This window comes from Mesoplodon bidens, assembly GCF_964165515.1.
Source record: "Mesoplodon bidens genome assembly, chromosome: 20".
Classification (NCBI taxonomy): domain Eukaryota; kingdom Metazoa; phylum Chordata; class Mammalia; order Artiodactyla; family Ziphiidae; genus Mesoplodon; species Mesoplodon bidens.
In genome coordinates, this window is record NC_138181.1 from 11,000,442 (window position 1) to 11,022,072 (window position 21,631).

General features: G+C 34.0%; 1 protein-coding gene across 1 annotated transcript in view; it reads left to right on the forward strand.

Annotated features, from left to right (window-relative positions):
* Positions 1 to 21,403, forward strand: part of LOC308608110 (disintegrin and metalloproteinase domain-containing protein 2-like) — a gene marked incomplete at both ends in the record, with an annotated part of 70,143 nt that extends 48,740 nt beyond the window's left edge. The window contains 7 exons of the mRNA XM_081220785.1: positions 70 to 168; positions 282 to 477; positions 6,740 to 6,845; positions 11,933 to 12,116; positions 16,376 to 16,453; positions 16,671 to 16,803; positions 21,201 to 21,403. Coding sequence (XP_081076911.1) covers positions 70 to 168; positions 282 to 477; positions 6,740 to 6,845; positions 11,933 to 12,116; positions 16,376 to 16,453; positions 16,671 to 16,803; positions 21,201 to 21,403 — 999 coding nt within the window. The remainder of the gene's footprint in view (positions 1 to 69; positions 169 to 281; positions 478 to 6,739; positions 6,846 to 11,932; positions 12,117 to 16,375; positions 16,454 to 16,670; positions 16,804 to 21,200) is intronic.
* Positions 21,404 to 21,631: the final 228 nt, after the last annotated feature.

The window sequence follows — 21,631 nt, forward strand, 5'->3', positions numbered from 1 at the left end:
TCATTAAAATATCTATTTAATGTAAATAAAAGTTGGAACATACTTCAGAGCGTTTGATTTGCCTTTCAGGCTTGTGCAGCTCTGCCAGACTCATGCTGTAACCAAGCCACATGTACACTCAATGTTGGGTCAGCTTGTGCTGCTGGACCGTGCTGTGATTCTTGTGCTGTAAGAGCCTTTTAAAAATTTTGTATTACCTACATTAGTAATGTTATCATTTTTTATAATATTTAACTGTTCACATTCTGCTTTACTCAATATCATTTACTTCACCCCACCAGTTTATAGCAAAAGGACACGTGTGTAGGGTTTCCACTGATGAATGTGATCTCTCTGAATATTGCAATGGTACATCTGCAGCATGTCAAGAAGATCTTTATGTTCAGGATGGGCATCCATGTGCAGAGAATCAATGGATCTGTGTGAACGGAAAATGTATGAATGGGATAAAACAATGTTCGGAAATATTTGGTGAAGGTATTTATCATAATTTGATTTTCTGTATATGTATTTTTCTGGAAACTGACTAACATACATATCTTTATATATATTAGAAAAGACAAAGGATATTATGAAATAAAGCTATTAATATGTGAAAAATATATTAACCTCTAGAGGTATAAAAATAGAAAAAGATAGTATCACCAGGAAAAAAAAAACTGAAACAAAACTCAATCATTCCAATAAAAGACAGCACTCAGAGAAATTAAGAATTGGTGTAAGTCTAGTATTTGTTTTATAATCTAAGATAAATAGAAGAAGAATAATATAATAATTAAAAACTAATAAAGGGGAGAAAAACAAAATCAATTAACATATTTGATTAACCCAAAAGAAGTCAAGAACAGAGTAAATAAAAGAACAAAGGATATGAAAATAAATAGTAATATGTATTGATATTTACATATTTAGCAATTACACTAAATATAAAACCTGTGTTAAATATTCAATTTAGGGAAAGGATGTAGCAAGAAGTGATGATGCAACTACAAGAAAATGACTAGAAAAATCAAGGTGTATTGCATTGATGATATTTTTAAAGGCTTTAGAGTACAGTGAAACCAAAGACAACTAATTTAAATCTCCACAGGAGAGAAACTTTGCCTACCTTAGGGAACAACTGACAGCCATTTATGTTCCTAGGGACATATGCAGACTCTGAAAGTTGAAGATCAAGCTTGGCTTAGCTAGAGATCTTCAAGAAAAAAGAAAGATAAAATAGAAAAGTTTTAGCAGTTGGAATTGAAGGGGAGGGGCTGTCAAAACCATAGGCTATTTTTCCATAAGGTGTCCGCATCTTTGGAACTTAAAAGCTGCTCAGAAACTTGGTCAATTTAATAGATTAAAAAAAAAATTACAAGGCATTACAAATTTTCTTGCAGTCACAAGATGATCAAAGACCAAATAGGAGAGGAATTTTGCCTTTAAAAAAAATCTTAGTCTTCCTCCAGAACCTTTTGCTACATTTTGAAGTGCCTGTGTTGGTAGGCTAGGAAGCTATGCTGAGACTAAAGGCATATATTTATCCCTGGCAAACTTTCAGTGAAGAGAAGATAAATGTTTGCAAGGCTCTCAGTTAGTAGGGTACAAGGGTCACACCCAAGATAACGAGGTGAATCCAGAATAAAACTGTACATCAGCCTTGGTCCGTATAATTGCCTGACTGGACTTAGGTGATCACTGCCTTGCCCAATCTGCCTAACTGTTCCAACCATCATATAGTTGGATCATGTCTTATAATACATTCTGTCAATCTCTTCTTTTTGATTGAAGTGTTTAATCTATTCATGTAAGTGAGGTAGTATTTCCATCTGCTATTTTGCTATGTGTTTTCAATATATCTTATACTTTACCCTCTATTCCTCAATAACCTCTTTATTTGTATTGAACAGATATTTTCTAGTGTAATAGTTTAATCTCTTTGTGGTTTCTTTTACTATATATATTTAGTTATTTCTGAGTGGTTTGCTTGGGTGTTACAATTACTATCTTCAGACATTCAATTAATACTAACTTCATATCAAAAGTAAACAGAAAGCATATATATACCTCTGTTTTCCCATCCCTTGTTCTATTTCTGTCAGACATCTTACATCTTTATGTAAGCCTAATGAAAATGTTTTATAATAATTGTTTTTATGCAATTATCTTTTAAATTCTATAGAAAAGAGTCCATACAATAGATATGTTTATACTATCTATTATATTTTCTTTTACTTTATTTGATAGTTTACTATATTAGCATTGTGTTACTTCATGTAGATCCTGGTTACCTCCTAGTGTCCTTTGATTTCAGCCTTAAGGATGCACTTTAGTAGGTCTTGCTGGAGAGGTTTGCTAAAGATGAGTTCTCTCTGACTGTGTTTATCTTGGAATGCTATCATTTCTCCCTTAATTTTTTGAGGAGAGTTTAGCCAAATATAGAATTCTTAGTCTTTTCCTTTCAAAACTCTATAGATATCAGCCTACAGTCACCTGGCCTCCTTGTCCTTAATGAAGAGTGGAATCAATTTGACCATGATCTGTGGATCTCTTTAAGATTATTCCATGTGGAGTTTTTAAAGAAATCTTCTTGTAAAAATATAGATATAGGTATACGTTAAATTTGAAAAGTTTTCAGTCATTATTTCTTAAAATACTTCACTGCCATTTTCTGTTTTTTCCTCAGTTTTGGAATCCCTATATGCCAATATTTCATATGCTTGATGTTGTCCCACTGGTCCATGAAACTATTTTCATCATTTGATTTTCTTTCTTTCCTCCTACTAGATAATCTCCATTGACCTATCTTCAGGTCAATAAAACCTGCCAGATTAAATCTATTGATTTTTAAATTTCTGTAGTTAAGTTTTTCATTTTAGTTAATACAGTTTTCAACTTCAGAATTTATATTTGGTTCCCTTTTTTATTTAAAAGTCTATATTAGTATTTCCCATTTAGTTTTTAAGAGACGGTTTCCCCTAGTGACTTGAACATATTTGTAACTTGAACATATTTGTAATAGCTAACTTAAGTCTTTGTCTTCTGGATTCAAAATTGGGGATCTCTGAGGACATTTTCTGTTGGCTTTTTTTTTTCTGGGTATGTAGCGTAATTTCATTTTTTTGCATATAGTGTAAATTTTTTTAAAAAAACTAGAAATTTTAGACAATATATTTTAATAATTTTGATTCAGATTTCTCTAAGGTTGTTGTTGTTGTTGTTTGTCATACTGCTTATTTGTTTAGTGACTTTCCTGGACTAATTTTTCAGGTTCTATATTCTGTGCTGTGTGCATCCACTGAGTTCTGATAGTTCCACTGATATTTTTTTTTTCTCCCAAGTTCTTGTTTTTATTTTTAAGCCAGGCTTCCTAGGGATAACTCCAAATTAGTACAATTTAGTGCCAAGCCAATAACCGATCAGATACCCTCCAATGCCTTGACTCTTTATTTTCTACCCTATGCCAAGGATAGCTTCAAGCTTCAGGCAGTTTGCAAAACCGCCATAGCTTTCACTTCTTGCTTGTTCAGGACCTAAATATAATCCAGAGAAGAGTGACTGGGGACTTCTCTTCCTCAGGATTGCTCTTGGCATGTGTACATCTTTTTAGATCCAGTTATGTGTTAAGCTTTTCAACATTCCTTATGATCATCTAGTTCTCCAAGGTTTCCTTTTAAATTCCCAGCAGGCTCTCGTTTGCTTCAACTGCTGTAATGTTGCTGTCATATTGCTATTATTTCAGTAATTCCCTGGGTGTAAGGCTCTTTTTCCCACTGAGCTGAGCTCTAACTCAAGGCAAATAACAAAATCACCCTGGGAACAGAGATTTTTCTAGGTAAGTGAAAGTTTGGAAAATTTTCAGACTGTGCTCTGGTGATTTTAACAAAGCTCAAAATAGGTCAGATCTCTTCATTAGCTGTAAGGCTGCTGGCTTTTGGCTTCCATGCCACTGAGGAAAGATGAAAATATCCCCAAATTAATACAGCACTGAGCCCTCTGTCTTAACAACTGTATCAGCCAGGATTCCCCCGGAGAAACAGAATCTTCCCCCGCACCCTGTTTATTTTATCTTTATATACCCAAATCAGATGCCATCCCCTCAGGCCAGAGCTTCAGGACAAGCAAAGAGGTCTCTCTCACAGCGAGACTAATCCTGCATTTTAGCCTGCTGTCTGTGCTGTGACCTGGGGCTAAAAACTTCTCATTGCTAGCAGCCCAGGGGACCCAGGAATGCAAACCCCCCCTGGCCACTAGAGCCAGGTGATCTAGGGGTGTCCCTGGGAAGCACCACACATAAAAACCAGAGCGCAAGATGCATGTAAAGGCTCCCCACTGGGAAATACTGGCACTCTGGAGGGCGGCAGGGTGAGAACATGAAGTTAGCACTCACCCACCAAAGTCTCTGTGAAGGGTTGGGGCCGGTCCTTAGACATGGGTTTCATGAGAAGCCGGCCCCTCAGGCCTCAGCTACTAAGATAAGCTGACAGGCCTCACGCAGAAAGACTGCGCTCCTCTGACTGCTGCCTTTTGCTGTGCCCTGGGTGTGGTAGCCAGTTAAGAACTCCTTCTCCTGTAGTTATAGTCTTGTAGGACCCTTGAGCATAAACCACACATCAGAACCATTTCACAGTTCTCTATAGCCTTGTGGGTCTCGTGGACATGAGTGCCTGTTGGTTATCAAAGCTGGATGTTTTAGGGGCTCATCGTTCTGGTGCAGGTCTTAAAAGTGGTGGTGCCTGATGTGAGATCCAAACACTTCACCCCTCAAGGAGGAGCTCCACGTTTTGAGTTCCCTCCCAACTGTGGATTGCCATTGCCAGGATGGGTTTACAGCAAGATTGTGTCTCAGCCTTGCCTACCTGCTTCAGTGTGGCTTTCCTCTTGTTTGCTCAGTGTGAAGTGGTCACTCCACCAGTTTTTAGGTTTTCTTCAATGGAAATTGTTCCATAGGTAGCTGTAGATTTGGTGTATCTGTGGGAAGTTGTGAGTTCGGGATCTTTCTACTTTGCCATCTTGAATTGGAACCTCTATTTCCATCAGCATTTTAAAGAGGTTACTCCGTTGTCATATAGCTTTTATATTTCTGAAGAAAAATCTGTCATATTGTGTCTCTTTTCTCTTTGAGCCATGAAGATATTTTTTGGTCTTTTGTTTTTAGCAGTCTTCATATTATATGTTTGAATGTGTGTTTGTGTGGATGTGCGTGCATGTAATTCTGCTTAGTGTTCCTGAGTGTCTTGGAACTGTGGTGTAAATACGGTATTATTATACAGATTTTTAACTTTCAATTTATGTTTATATTTAACTGTCTCTCCATAATTATTTCAATTTATTTATTTTTGATACATTGCCTTCTTGAAGATTTATATCCTTTGTAATTAATTTTAGTATATATGTACCATGGTTCTCCTACTCAATTATACGTAGATGTCTCTATTTTATATCTTTTCTTGAATATTTTACATAAAGACATATTCCTAGTTAAAATTTTTTCACTGTCTTCATCTTCAGTTTTTGACTTACAGAAACTGTGTCTTCATTCTAAATGCTTCTCTCATAGAGACACTGCATCTTATATAGATACATCCATCTTTTTCTTCTGTTAAGTAAATGAAGGAAGAGACTAATCACTTTAATTAAATCAGAAACCAATAATTGTTCACGTTTAGTTAGAGTTTTGATTAGGTTCAGTCTATATCTAGTTCACTCTTGTTTCTAGGGCATAACTCTCCAGGGCTTTCAACTGAGAGATCGTATATTTACTGAGACTCCTGCCCCTGGCAGGTATGTAATCACAATGTAGAAACTGCAGAAAAATATGCTCTGCTTTCTGGAAGTCACCTCTTTATATTTTAATCTCCTTTTCTTCACATGTTGAGAAGCAGGAAAATGTCTTAAGAGGAGACTGTACTATATGTTGAGGCCCCCTGATTCTCTAATTTTATCACTATAGTCGTAAAAGATCCTCCAACTTCGGCCTTATTTATGTCCAATGGCCTGCTTCCCTAGCTAAGCTTATGATTTTGATTTCTCACACGTAGCTGTGGTTCCAAATGACCTCTGGGATGAACATCAACTGCTTATTTACAGTTTACTACTGGCCTCTAAGACTTTCAACTGAGATCCTGATGGGTCCACAGGGGCTCCTCTTACGTTGTGTCATTTTTCTTCACAGTTAAATCTCCCTATCAAAAGTTTTTGGCTCAGTCTTCCCATTAGAGTAGAATTAATTGAGTCATGATAAATAAACTGCTCTTTAAGTAGACTGAATCTTATGAGAATTAAACACATAATGTGTGTGGATTGAATAGTAAATATGAAAATAAATCAGTTGTGACTCCAAGAATTTTTGGTCTGGGGAAATTAGGATAAAAAAATAAGATTATTTTAATAATCTTATTTGTCTTGAAAACACATTTATATGAAAACACTATTGACCAATAAGTCAATTATTTGTTTAAAAAAAGTTTCTTATATACTTATATATTTCTAGACTTACTAACAATTAGAAGATAAACTGCATACTGTAGTTAATCCTAAGGTATCTGTTTGGAGAGTAGACAAGATGCTTTCAATATTTAAATATTTCATGGAAGTAGTTTTTTTGTGATTTTAAAACTAGGTTTTATTTTCAATTTTGTGTTATGCTCTTATTCTGTGCAATATTGTAAACAATCTCAGAATTTTAAGTGTACTCATTAATTATTTTAAATTAATGTAAGTTCAGTATGACTAACCACAAATTTTTATTTTTCAGGTTCAGGTTTTGGTACTCAAGAGTGTTTTGATCAACTTAATTCTAAGACTGATCCATCTGGGAACTGTGGCTCAACTGCTTCAGGGTACACACAGTGTAATCCTAAGTATGTTCTAGGAAATCTGTCTGAGAAACTTTATTTATTGCTTTATATTTGAAAATACCATGAGATAATTTACTTTACATGTAAGTGAAATGTCACTTGATCATGAAGTAAGACTATATTTAATCAAATTATAAATGTCTCAAGTACAGAATGTCTGTACTTATCTTTCTCACACATCCAAACTATCCCTTGTACCATCCCACAGAGCATTTAATTTACATAAAGGTACATTAATTACCCATTATTTAGAAGGACTGATCAGTTTTATTTTGCATGCTGTCACTTTAATTTTACAAAGGATGATCATTCTTCATAGTGATCTAATAAAAATGCATGAATTTTTACTATCCAGGAAGTAAAGCAATGTGTTTAAGAACATATACTCTACAAGCAGACATCTTGGTTTCAAATACTAATCCCAGTACTTACCTACTTGTGTGACTTTGGACATGTGCCTCACTTTTCTGATATGTAAAATATGCATATCAATTTCACTAACATCATTGGGCTTGTGCCAGTGTGGAATTTAGATACTCTATGAAAAGCACTTAGAATGGGACTGACATATATGAGGGTTAATTGTTAACTACTATGATTATTATATATACTAGAACTAGAATGCTACTGTTACTGTAATATTTTACTTTGATACTATTTCAAACTTGGTTTGATAGCAAAAATAAAAATTCTGTAAAAAAATTTCTTGTTTGCATGAATAGCAAAAAGACTTCCTATATAGCCTTTACTCAGTGGTTTACATTTTGCCCATTTGCTTTATCCTTCTGTTTTTCTAACTCTCCTCTCCTTTCCTCCCTTCAAAACGATTTTCCTAAACGATTTGAATGTGAATTGGTTACTATGTTCCATTATCCTTAGACAAATCATTGTGTTTTCTTGAGAACAAAGCTTTTTTTTTTTAATGGCTCTACTGTAGCTGTCAACCACAGTTCTCAATAAAACTTCATTCATTATCTCAATAAAGTATTTATAGGTCTGTTTTCTTGAGAACAAATCTTTTTTTTTTTTAATGGCTCTACTGTAGCTGTCAACCACAGTTCTCAATAAAACTTCATTCATTATCTCAATAAAGTATTTATAGGTCTTTTTTCTTGTTCAGGAGCAAATCCAGAGTCATGAGTTTGTTAAACTTTAATCTAGAACATTCTTTTTGTTTCCATTTCTTTTTCTGTTTTTTTTTTAAATACTACATGCCAATTATTTTGTAATATTTTCCTCAAATAGGATTTTTTTGATATTTTTCATCATTAGATTCATGTCATAAATTTTGGCAAGCTCACCACTGAAGTGGTGTTGTACCATCAAGTGCAATTTTTAAAAGGTACATGCCATTTTCTCTCAATGTTGGATATTTTAAGTTAAATTATTTGGTAAAGTTAGTTTTCTTTAGGTCTCTATTGTAAAGTTACTCTTCTCCTTTGTGTTTAATGTATAATACGGGGAGAGTTAATATTGAGACCATGGACATATTCTGTTCTTCTTCAAACCTTCACCCACTAGTATTAAGGTTCATTGATGATTTTCTAACTCCATTATTGCCTCCCCCTTTAAGCTAGAAATGTACTGTAGAAAGAAGTATTCTTTTTATTTATTTATTTATGTTTGTGTATTTATTTATGTCAGTTCAGACTCAGCAATTGTTATTTGACTCAATAGTATAGAATATATTACTATCATTTATTTTAACACTTACTTTTTCAAATTGTCTCAATTTTGGCTAGTGAGAGTTTCTTTTAGCTGGCCACAATGTTCTTTTCAAAAGTCTGTATGACATTTTAAAAACTTACACATTTTTCCAGCACAAAAAAAGATGTTCTAGGCCCCTGTTATATTTTTCCTACCTTTGTTCTGGATTCAGCTGTTTCTCTAAGTAGCCCAGATTCCTTTTAGTAGAGAAGAGTATTTAGTAAACATCTGAGAACCAGGTGTGCTTATTTCTGCCGTTTTCCATTATCTCTAAGTCTTCTCAGACAACAAAGCTAGAACATACAAGTATCACATTTATTTCTATATCCACGTATTATATCTCTGTTTTTAAAACGTGAACTTATAGTGATAATTTTATTTCCAATCAGACACCACAAATATATACAAAATACATCTTACATTCATAAGTTGCTTTTTCATATGCTCAAGCCCAGAAGCACAAAAGTTTGTTTCATAACTGCTAAAGCATATACTGACTAAAGGAAGCTCTCTATCTGTTATGATTATATTTTCTTTTAAATCATTGATCTTTTTATATTAGCTGCTATAAAGTGCTTCTCTGCTAATTGCAATATCTGGGTCATTTGGATATTGATACCTAGTGCTTTATTTGCACCTATATCACATTTTAACTTTTTTGGCATGTATAGCAATTTTTTGACTTTATATTGGATACTATGAGTAATACATAATGGAAACTTTGCATACATTTATGATTTTCTGTATAAGTACTTACAAACATTATATTAGTTTCAGAGGTAGAACATAGTACTCCAATATTTTTTATAGATTACACACCATACAAAGTTATTATAAAATACTGACTATATTCCCTATGCTGTATGTTATATCCCTTTGGCTTTTTTATTTTGCCATTGGTAGTTTGTACCTCTTAATCCCTTTCACCCATTTTGTGCTTTCCATACACCTCTCCCTTCTGGTAACCACTAGTTTGTTCTCTGTATCTGTGAGTCTGTTTCTGTTTTGTTATATTTGTTTGTTTGTTTTATTTTTAGATTCCACATATAAGTAAAAACATACAATATTTGTTTTTCTCTGTCTGATTTATTTCACGAAGCATGAAGCAATATACTATCCAGGTCCATCCATGTTCTTGCAAACGGCAACATTTCATTTTTATTTGTGGCTGAGTGATACTCTATTACATATATAATATACAAATAATATAAATATATCTCACATCTTTATCCATTCATCCAATGCTGGGTTCTTAGGTTGCTTCCATATCTTAGCTATTTTAAATAATACTGCTATGAACATTGGGGTACATATATCTCTTTGAAGTAGTGTTTTCATTTTCTTCAGATAAATATCTAGGAGTGGAATTGTTGGATTTTATGGTAGTTCTACTTTAATTTTTTTTTTTTAGGAAAGTCCATACTGTTTTCCATTTGTCTGTACCAATTTACATTCATACCGACAGTTTACTACAGTTTCCCCACATCTGACCAACGCTTGTTTTTCTGTTTTTTTGGTCTCTTTGATAATAGCCATTCTGACAGGTGTGAGATGATATCTCATTGCGGTTTTGATTTGCATTTACCTCATGATTAGTGATGTTTATTATGTTTTCATGTACCTGTTGGCCATCTGTATGCCTTTGGGAAAATGTCTATTCAGGTCCTATGTCTATATTTTAATTGATTTTGGGAGGTTGTTTTTTATTGAGTTGTATAAGTTCTTTATATATTTTGGATATTAACCCCTTTACAAATATCTTCTTCCCATTCAGTAGGTTGCCTTTTTTGTTTGTTTGTTTTGCGGTACACGGGCCTCTCACTGTTGTGGCCTCTCCCGTTACGGAGCACAGGCTCCGGATGCGCAGGCTCAGCGGCCATGGCTCACGGGCTCAGGCGCTCCATGGCATGTGGGATCTTCCTGGACCGGGGCACGAACCCATGTCCCCTGCATCAGCAGGAGGACTCTCAACCACTGCGCCACCAGGGAAGCCCTCTAATATGTAATCTTTTTGTCTGGTTTCTTTTATGTTTTTGAGATTCATCCATTTTGTAGCCTATATCAGTAGTTTGTAGCTTCTTATTACTGGGTAATATTATATGGTGTGGATATAAACATTTTAAAATTATGTACCAGTTAATGGGCATTTAGAATGTTTCTAGTTTAAGGCCATTAAGAACAATGTTGCTGTGGATGTAAGCTATTATATAGAGAATGGATAAACAACAAGGTCCTACTGTGTAGCACAGAGAACTATATTCAGTCTCCTATGATAAACCATAATAGAAAAGAATATTGAATATATATATGTATAACTGAACCACTTTGCTGTACAGCAGTAATTAACACAATATTGTAAATCAACTATACTTCAATAAAAAAATCAAGAACAATGATGCTGTGAACATTCTTGTGGAGTATTTTGTTTGTTTGCTTTGTAAAGCCATATATTTGTTTCTCTTGGTATATAACAAGTGTGAAGGTGCAAGTTTTTATGTAGACACATATTTAAAAATTTCACTTGGATGCACACTTAGAAGTAGAATTGCTGGGTCACATGGCAGGTATATGTTCAACATTTTAAGAATCTTCCCAAATATTTTCCAGAGTTACTGTACCATTTTACATTTCCAGCAAATATGTATCCGAGTTCTAGCTTCTCTACATCCTTCTCTACATCACCAACATTTGATACTGTCACGACTTTTTGTTTCCTTGTTTATTTGTGTGTCATTCTAAAAAGGTATCTTACTCTGGCTCTAATTTGCATTTACCTACTGATTTATGAAATTACCACCCTTTCTTGTGATTATAAGGCATTTGTATATCTTCTTTGGTAAAATGTCTTGGTAGATCTGTAGCCCATGTTTAAATTTTAAAGCCCATGGTTACTTTCATGATTTTGTCTGTGATTTATGCACTATCATTGTGATGAATCTTAGTGGTTCAGCGTTAATATTTATTGCATGTACTGCTTCTTGAGTGTATGCCTCAGTGTCTTGTCAGTTTGGGACCCATGATGTGGAGAGTACATATTATGTTTGAAAAACAGAAAAGGAAATCCAATCATACCAGTAATTTTTAAAATTTTACTAATTTTTTAGAATAGAATAAGCTTGGAATTATGTTTAAGAATCAAAAAAGGAATAAAGAATTGTTACCAAAAAAGTGATAAGGCTAAATAGAAAGTAGTTCATAATTACTAAGATGTTGTTACTACTAACAATGCAGGAAAGGCCCTCATATTTTTTGGTGTTGCACAATTAATTGCATACATCTTTTAGCAGCCCTTAATGCTTTATTTAAATGTTTGCTTTAGAAATGATATTCTAATATTTCTCTGTATTGAAAACTAATGATTTTTATTTGTTTGTAAATTATAGGGATGTGCGATGTGGAAAATTACTGTGTACATATGATAAAGGAATTATAATTAATATTCCAAATGCCACTGTTTTGTATAGCAACATAGATGGACACATCTGTGTTGGACTGGAATATGCATATGATGATAAAGACAGTGGAAACATGTGGGTAAAAGATGGAACTGTTTGTGGTCTAAATAAGGTATGTAGTCTTTTATTACCAACTAATTTCCTAATTTCAAATTTTAAATGCATATTTGGTATTTTTCTCATAATTTAAGTGCACATTTAATTTCAAAAAATAAGAAAGTTTTGAAAATGAGAAAATTTTTAAAAGAAAAAATATAACCTGCATTCATGCATAGATATTATCACTGTGAATATTTCATTGGCTATTTAGTACTTTTTTCATGGAAGTCATATGTATTAACTGAACTGAGAATCATACAGTTCATTAACTATTTTATTAATTATCTCATGTTACACAGGGAGTATTTTTAATGTCATGAATTATATTTTGATATAATTACTTAAAGTAGCAGTTAAAGTAACATATGCCCATTTTAGTGATGAAAATAATAAAGGATTCACAGAGTAAAAGAAAAATCAATCAAAGGCACATAAATCTGAGATATAACTACTCTCCATTTTCATGAACCTTCCATCAACTCTTTTTATTAATTGAAGTATAATTGATTTACAATATTGTGTTAGTTTCAGGTGTACAGCATAGTGATTCAGTATTTTTGCAGACTATATTCCATTATAGGTTATTACAAGATAATGGGTATAATTCCCTGTGCTATACAGTATATCTTTATTGCCTATCTTTTTTTTTTTTTTTTTTTTTTGCGGTACGCGGGCCTCTCACTGTTGTGGCCTCTCCCGTTGCGGAGTGCAGGCTCCGGAGGCGCAGGCCCAGCGGCCATGGCTCACAGGCCCAGCTGCTCCACGGCATGTGGGATCTTCCCGGACCGGGGCACGAACCCGTGTCCCCTGCATCGGCAGGCGGACTCTCAACCACTGCGCCACCAGGGAAGCCCTGCCTATCTATTTTATATATACCACTTTGCATCTGTTAATCCCATACCCCTAATTTGTCCCTCCCCACTTTGATCTCCCCTTTGGCAACCATAGGTTTGTTTTCTATATCTGTTTCAGTTTTGCATATATATATATATTCCTTTGCATTCTTTTTAAGTTTCCACATATAAGTGATATCATATAGTATTTGACTTTCTCTTTGACTTATTTCACTAAGCATAATTTTCTTTAAGCCCACCCACATTACTGCAAATAACAGTATTTCATTCTTTTTTATGGCTGAGTAATATTCTGTTATATAAATAAATTTATAAATATATATATACTATATATATTTTAAAATCACATTTTTAAATGCAATAGTCTGTTGATGGGCACTTGAGTTGCTTCTGAGTCTTGGCTATTGTAAATAGTGCTGCTGTGAACATTGGGGAACATGTATCTTTTTGAATTAGTGTCTTTCTTTTTTCCAGATGTATACCCAGGAGTGGGATTGCTGGGTTGTATGGTAATTCTATTTTTACTTTTTTAAGGAACATCCATAGTGGTTGTACCAATTTGCATCGCCAGCAAAAGTGTACAAGGGCTCCCTTTTCTCCACATTCTCCCCAATATTTGTTATTTGTAGACTTTTTGATGAGAGCCATTCAAACAGGTGTGAGGTGATACTTCATTGTGTTTTTGATTTGCATCTCTCTAATAATTAGCGATGTTGAACATCTTTTCATGAGCCCGTGGGCCATCTTTATATCTTCTATGGAAATATGTCTATTCAGTCTTCTGCCCATTGTTTAACTGTTTTGTTTTTGTTTTGATATTGTGTTGAATGAGCTGTCTATATATTTTGGATATTAACATCTTGTTAGTTGCATAATTAGCAAATATTTTCTCCGATTCCATAGGTTTCTTTTTGTTTTGTTGATAGTTTCCTTTGCTGTGCAAAAGCTTTTAAGTTTAATTAGATCCCATTTGTTTAGTTTTGATTTTACTTCTTTTGTCTTAGGAGACTGATCCAAGAAAATATTGCTACAATTTATGTCAAAATGTATCCCATCTATGTTCTCTTCTAAGAGTCTTATGGTTACAGGCCTTACAGTTAGGTCTTTAAACCGTTTTGAGTTTATTTTTCTAAATGTTGTGAGGGATTGTTCTAATCTTATTGTTTTACATGTGGTTGTCCAGTTTTCCCAGCACCACTTGTTGGTGATACTGTCTTATATCCATTGCATATTCTTTCCTCCTTTTTCTCCTGTTTCTTTTTATAGCATGTGATTTTTTGGTTAAAAATTGGACTTTTGAAAAACAGCCATTTCTCCCACTGTTTGCAGTCTGGCTCTGTGCTAGCGTAGTCCTTTTCTAATTTCTTGGGTGTGCTCTGAGCCTTGGGAGTAGCCTGAGGAGAAAGCTTGTGGTCTCTGAGATCTTTGTGAATATGCATCTTTCCTGGGTCTTTTTGTGGCTCTTCTTATTCCCCACATACATGTGTGTTTTTTAATGTCTTGTTTTTCCAAATAGTCTCATGCCAGGGTTGCCTTGGAGCCTCAGATGGTCTATTGTATGTTTCCACCCATTCTCTCTGCTCCAAATGTCTACAAGTCTTAGTTTCCCTGCAGTTTTCCGGAGCAGTGTCCATCTGAGATCTGAATTAGGTGGAACAGAGACCAGTCTTCAGGCAGTTCCCAGACAGGTTAGAATACTGAAAATAAGGCGTCCTCTACTCCATTCAGTTCAAGGGAGGGAACTGGAAACTCAGCTGCTGTCTCCTCCAGACCAAGACTATGGCATGCCCAAGAAGTAGTGGGACAAGGTTTGAGCAAAATACTACAAAACTTTCTAACATTTTGATTGTGGCTTTTTGTTTGTTTGTTTGGGCATTTGCTTAGCTGCAGTAGATCTTTGCTTCCAGAGCTCCTATGGGTTGCTTTAGCCAGTTCTTCTCCCTCTCCCCCCTGCCTCCTCCCCCTCCTCCTTCCCCTCCTCCTCTTTCTTCATCTTCTTCTTCTAGGATCTCTAAAGGAGAATAAGACTTGGGGCTTCGTAGTGCACCATTTTGCTGATGTCACCCTCCAGATTATTTTTTCAGGATTTGGTAAAACCTGCTTTTAATTCTGTCACTGGTGTACGGTGCATATAATCACTTAAATACTACATCCTTAACCATTGATGACCATGGGAGGAATGCTGGCTTCAGGTTTTGGTTACTTTTGTGGAATCACATTGTCTCACAATTTCTGTGCCTAAAAATAATTTTTATTTTATCTCATTGTGTAGTATTATTTGATATTACAAGTAAAAAGAAGTCTCAAAAAATGATATTTCTAAACTTTTGAGCTTTATGCTTAGCTTTCTCATTCCATTACTTGTACCACAACCAAGAAAGTTAGACATACCAGAGACCTTGGTGTCATTGCCCCATCTCCCTTTTCATCCTTTATATACAATCTGTCACTAAACTTAGGTGGATCAAACTATTTAACTCTGTCTCAAACACAACAACTGTTTCATCAACACCACTACCACTCAATTTCACTCTATGGTTGTCATTTTTCTGGACTACTGTAATGTTATTCTAGTTTGTCTTTCTATATTTTCTCTTGCCTTTTACATTCTCTTTTTCAAAACCTCCTATTATCAGCTTTCCATCTTCCAATTAAATCTCTAAACACCATCAATTGCTTATAGGTTATAGACCAATTTTCTGATTAAGACTATAAGACACAGACAAACCCTCCATAATAACCTGTGTCATATCACGTATAGATTTTTTGTTGTGTGTGTGTTTCTATATCTTTTACTGCAGTATGAGCAACATGAGTTTTGTTGTTGTTGTTGTTCACTGCTGTGTTCTCAGGGGCAGGCGCATCGTAAGACTCAAATATTTAGTTAATTAATGTTTGAATGGCTATTCTTTGTGTAACAACTGCAGTGCCCTAAATATTTCTTAACAGTTTCATAATAGATATGATGTAGGGTCATTTTGAATATTTACTCTTTTTCTATAAGTACTTTGTCTTTCATGTCTATGCTTGATTAAGTCATGTTCAACATCAGAGCTCAATAAAAAAGTTTCACTGTCCTCATATATTAGATAAATTCTGTGTTTTTATTATTTCATAAAACTATTTTATTTTAGCATTTATTACACATTTACCTTTACTGTTATTTATTTCGTGTCTGTACTTGCTATCCCAGTATAAGCAGGGAAGATGCTTTTATTGTTTTATTTACTTTCAGATAATCAGTCTCATCTAGTGCTGAAAACATAGTAGCACTATGAATTAATCACTTATTGTTAGTATATTAATATTTATTATTAAATAAATACCTCTTATGTCAGTATAATGAGGAATCCTTTTAATTAGATGCCAAATATAGATGGTTGTACAGTTAACTTACTTTGGGATATCTCCTTTTTAGGTCTGCAAGAATAAGAAATGTGTAGATTCTTCATTCTTGAATTATGACTGTACTCCAGAAAAATGCCACAGTCAAGGTGTAAGTATCAGCACTATGAGACAAGAATAGAAATCACTGAGACTGATATTTGGAAAGCAAACGCACAGCTAAACACACACACACACACACACACACACAGTCATATTCATAAACCACGTAAGAAAATCAGCCTTATCTGACCTAGATATTATTTCAAAATTTTAAGTGAACACAAATAATTTTAGCTATTTATTTTATGATATTTCTCATGTTTCAGGTATGTAATAATAAAAGGCACTGTCACTGTAACCCTACATATTTACCTCCAAATTGCCAAGTTTCACTAGAGTCATGGGAAGGTGGGAGTATTGACAGTGGCAACTTTCCACCCTCAGTACCAGGCCTACATGGTAAGTATTGATTGATACTTGATTGATATTGATTTCAATAGAAATTCTAATTAAAATAACATTTTCATGTATTAAATTTACTAAAATAAGTATTTTGTCTACCAATTTAAATTTAGATTATGTTTGAACATAAAACAATACACCATATATGGCTATTTAATTTACGTTTTCCTTCCAGAGACTAATGTGTTATAACATATTAAATATATGTTATAAATAAGGTATGTCAGTAAAGGCCCAGGCACGAAAATAGAAATCACTTTAGCCTTTCATACAGAAGGAATTCAATACAAGGCATGGGGTAACACAAAACGGCAGAGATAAAAGCCGATCAGAGAACAGTGAGGCAACCAGAGATTAGCAACACAGGAATCCACTACCACTTCTTAGGGCTAAAGGCACAATAAATGGAGATGTTATTACTAGAACCAGAATCTAAGCCATCTCGCATGACATGTAACTGCGGTCAGGGCTATATACTAGGGTCTAGAACACAGGTAGAGGTACTCTCCAGCATGAGGTGAAAGTGTAGAAGATACAGGGACACAACTGCAGATGCTGGAGACAGAGAGGGTTAAACACCGTGGCGATTTCTGTCTTCTTACCCTCCAAATTTTATCCAGCGAATCCCGTTAGCCAAACCTAACTAGAAGACCAAAGGTTAAGGAGCTTAGGAAATAGAATTTTCTACATTTTTTGGTTCAAAGTAGAGATGGATTTTAGAGCAAGCTGGCAGATCCAGTGTTGCTTAGGACTAGATTTCTTTTATATAAAAACCTATATTTACAGAAAATCAAAGCAAGCAGATTTTGAGCCAGACTTAGTTTGTAACATTTCCACATTCATTCCAGCATTTCAAATATAGTATTTAAGACCATACAGTAATAGATTAAGTAAAAAACATCATAACATACTTATGTATCACCAAACTATTTCTATGTTAGTGGGAACGGTCAGCTTATCTTCAAATTAACAGCAATTAACTGCTTCTATCCATGCACATCCATACTGCTTCCCCAGTGAGGACTGTTTCCTAGAATCCAGGTTGGTTTTTTTTTTTTTTTTTTTTTTTTTTTGCGGTACACGGGCCTCTCACTGTTGTGGCCTCTCCTGTTGTGGAGCGCAGGCTCCGGACGCGCAGGCTCAGCGGCCATGGCTCACGGGCCCAGCCCCTCCGTGGCATGTGGGACCTTCCCGGACCGGGGCACGAACCCGTGTCCCCTGCATCGGCAGGCGGACTCTCAACCACTGCGCCACCAGGGAAGCCCCAGGTTGGTTTTAATGATGTGATTGAGCACTAAAATATACAGAAGTGAGATTCTGAGACTTCCATGGTCTTCCTGCAGATTCTGATTGGGTTTTTTAGAACATGAATGCTTCATACTCTCATTATTGGAACACTCATTCTGTTGAAAATTATCTGCTGTACATGAAATTTGACTACATTGAGACATAAAAATACAACCATGCAACTAAGCCCTCCCCAAATTGATGACACACAAAATTAAAAGATTAAAAGTTAAAAAAATTAAAAGTTACTAAATTTAGGGATACTTTCTTGCACAATCTCTCTCTCTACACACACACACACACACACACACACACACACACACAAGTTGGTACCAGATGGTGTATTTATATTTATATAACAAGAATCTAAAACATGTGCCATTAGCTTTGGAATTGGATGGTGCATGGAAGGTAGAACAGGAAACTGTTGAAGACTATTGATATATGTTGACATTGTCTCGAGAAGACTGTTGGTGAGCAATTCAAAGACAGCTTAAAAACATGTTATTAGAAGTTGGAAAAATGAGGACATTTATTATGAAGTAGTGAATTGTGTGGCATCCTTGCTGCCTGTGGTAATGTGGAAAGTAGAATTCATGGTTCTGGTCAGCAAGATTTCTAAGTTGGGTGACTTAAGTTACCTATGATAAAATACAAGATGATAGTAATTATTAATGAAGGAAGAGTTCAGTTTTCAAGTAAAATGTCTATTTTACTTGAAAAGAGCTATAATTTATTTGGTTTGAAAGTAAAATTAATTTTTATTCCTGAATTCTTCCAGCAAAACATTCTTAAAGTAAGAAATGGCTAACAGCTAAATTTGAGATACTGAGCAATAAAATTTGATCTCAGATAAAAATTGTCAAGCGTATGTAAACCCCTCTGTTAAGACGTCAGAAAAACTTAAAGTGATGCCTCTTAGACACCTTCATCTATCAATATAGAAAAAGCCTTCTAAGTATTGTACTGGACTGCCTCTTAAAAACTCTCAAACAATAAGGCTACTATGAGTCTTAAATAGGTTATTTTATAGCAGCCTCACCAGAGTCCAATATAGACAGATTTATGTAAAAAAGATTTGTGGGTGTGGTTTCATTTAATGGGGTGTATTTTTTATTTAATACACAAGAGATCCATACATTTTTAAGGAATTACATCAGTCAGACTGAAAACGGTCAAGATAATACATATGTTCTTCAAGTCCTAATCAATTATGGGTAAAAGTAGACTGATAAAGCTACTCTAATGTAAAAAGGGTTATAAGGGCTACTCCTTATGGAAAAGGAATTATAAATCATAGGGTATAACCAAGAAATCAGAAGCCCAAACTTCATGATTTGTGCATTTGTGATTTTTGAAAATCACCACCAACAAAAATAACAGCAACAAGAAATATAGATGTATATGGTTTCACAGGTTAATTCTGGCAAGTTTTTGCAAGGCAGAAATACCATTTTAAAAAGTAGCAGTGGAAGTGACTCCTGTCACCTCGCTGTATGAGGAAAACATATCCCTGATGACAAATCCAGAAAGAAAGTTAACAAAGAAAAAATTACAGAACAATATACTTCATAAACATAAATGTAAGCATTCATTTGAAAGTCAATCAGTGCAATTCACCAAATTAAGAATTTTTAAAATGTGTATCATTTTCTCTTTTGATGAATAAAAGTCATTTGACAAAATTCAACACCTATTTATGAATTTTTTAAAGGCAACAAACTACCAACAGAAGCAAACTTCATTAATATGATAAAAAGCATCAACAAAAAAATTTTAGCCAATATATCTTATGATAAAATACATTGTTTTTTCCAAAATTTGAGAGCAAGGCAACGAAGTCTGCTCTCACCATGTCAATATTTTACCCTAAGCCCTAGCCAGTGCAATAAGTAAAGAACAAAAAATCAAGAGCATGAAGATTAGAAAGGATGAAATTAGACTGCAGACGATATGATTAATTACATCAAAAATCCTAAGGACTCTACAAAAATACTTCTAGAAGTAATAAAAACCTTTCGAAAGGTCAAGGAAAATGTTTAAAAGTGGATAGTATTGCTATATACTAGCAGCAGTAAATGAAAACCAACTTAAAATCAGTACCATCTACAATACTATCAAAATATAAAATATTAGGAATAAGTTTAACAAAAGATGTGCAAGACTGAAACTAAAACAAAAATGCAGATAGATGCTAAACATACAAGTAAATGGAGAAATATGCTATGCTCACCTATTGGAAAGTTTATTATTGCCAAGATGTCAATTCTCACCAAATTAAATCTATAGATAAAAATAATCATAAAAGCATGAAACATTTTAGATATCAACAATTTGATTCTAAAATACACACAAAAGTGCTTAGAATAGCGAAAGAGCTCTGAAAAAGTACAACAAAGTAGGACAACTTAGTCTATTTGCCTTATATTAACTTTAGAATAATATAAATTTAGTATATAGTTACAGTAATCAAGAAAAGTACAAAGATAGTTCAACGGGAAAGGAAAGTCAGTTCAAAACACTGTATTCTAACAACTGGATATCCACATAAGGCCAAGTGAATCTCAAAATTACAACTTACTTCACAATTCATGTGGGATAGACGATAAATCTAAATGTAGAAGCTAAAACTATTCTTGAAAGAAACACGGGAAATGTCTACATGACCTTGAGATAAGCAATTAATTTCTTAGATGAAACATGAAAATAAATACCAATGCAATAAGAGAAAAGAATTTGGACTTCATTGAAATGCTATTACATATGCAATATTTCTTACAAAAAAAACTGAGTACTGAAGGAAAATTCAGTTCTTCCTGGGATCACACTATAATTCTTTTCGTCTATATTATGAGATAGATCTGAAAAGAGATTACATGGAATAGAAGGTTCTTAATAAACAAGCAAGGAATATAGGACTATTATGTAAGAGAAGAGTCTAACTTTGAGCATTTAGGATGTCAACTTATCCACTTCATATAAAATATGTTAATTATAAAATTATTAAATGTTTAAACATTTTATTCTAATAGTCATATTAAAATGCAGAAATGGTTTTGCTATATTCCTGGTAGTTGCTTTCAAATCACTGGTGTTTTCTCTCCTAGACAGGCGCTATATTGAGAATGTTTACTATTCCAAACCTACGAGATGGCCATTTTTCTTACCCATTCCTTTTTTCATTATTCTCTGTGTACTGATTGTTACACTGGTAAAAGTTTATTTGCAAAGAAAAAAATGGAGAACTGAGGACTATACAAGCGATGAGTATATTAATTTTATATTTAAGATTCATTACTTTTGTAATTAGTTGGCCTACATAGTAACTTATCAATAAATAACATTATGGTGATATAACTAGTAATAATTCCGATTATATATTTATCTTTATATGGAAATTTAATATGTAATATATTAATGATCAATATAATGAATAATAAATTTCTTTAATCTTAAAACAACTTGGAGTGTGTTAAGGGTAAATTTAAGTAGAAATAATTTCTAATTAGTGTTTATCTACCTCCTTTTACTATTTGAT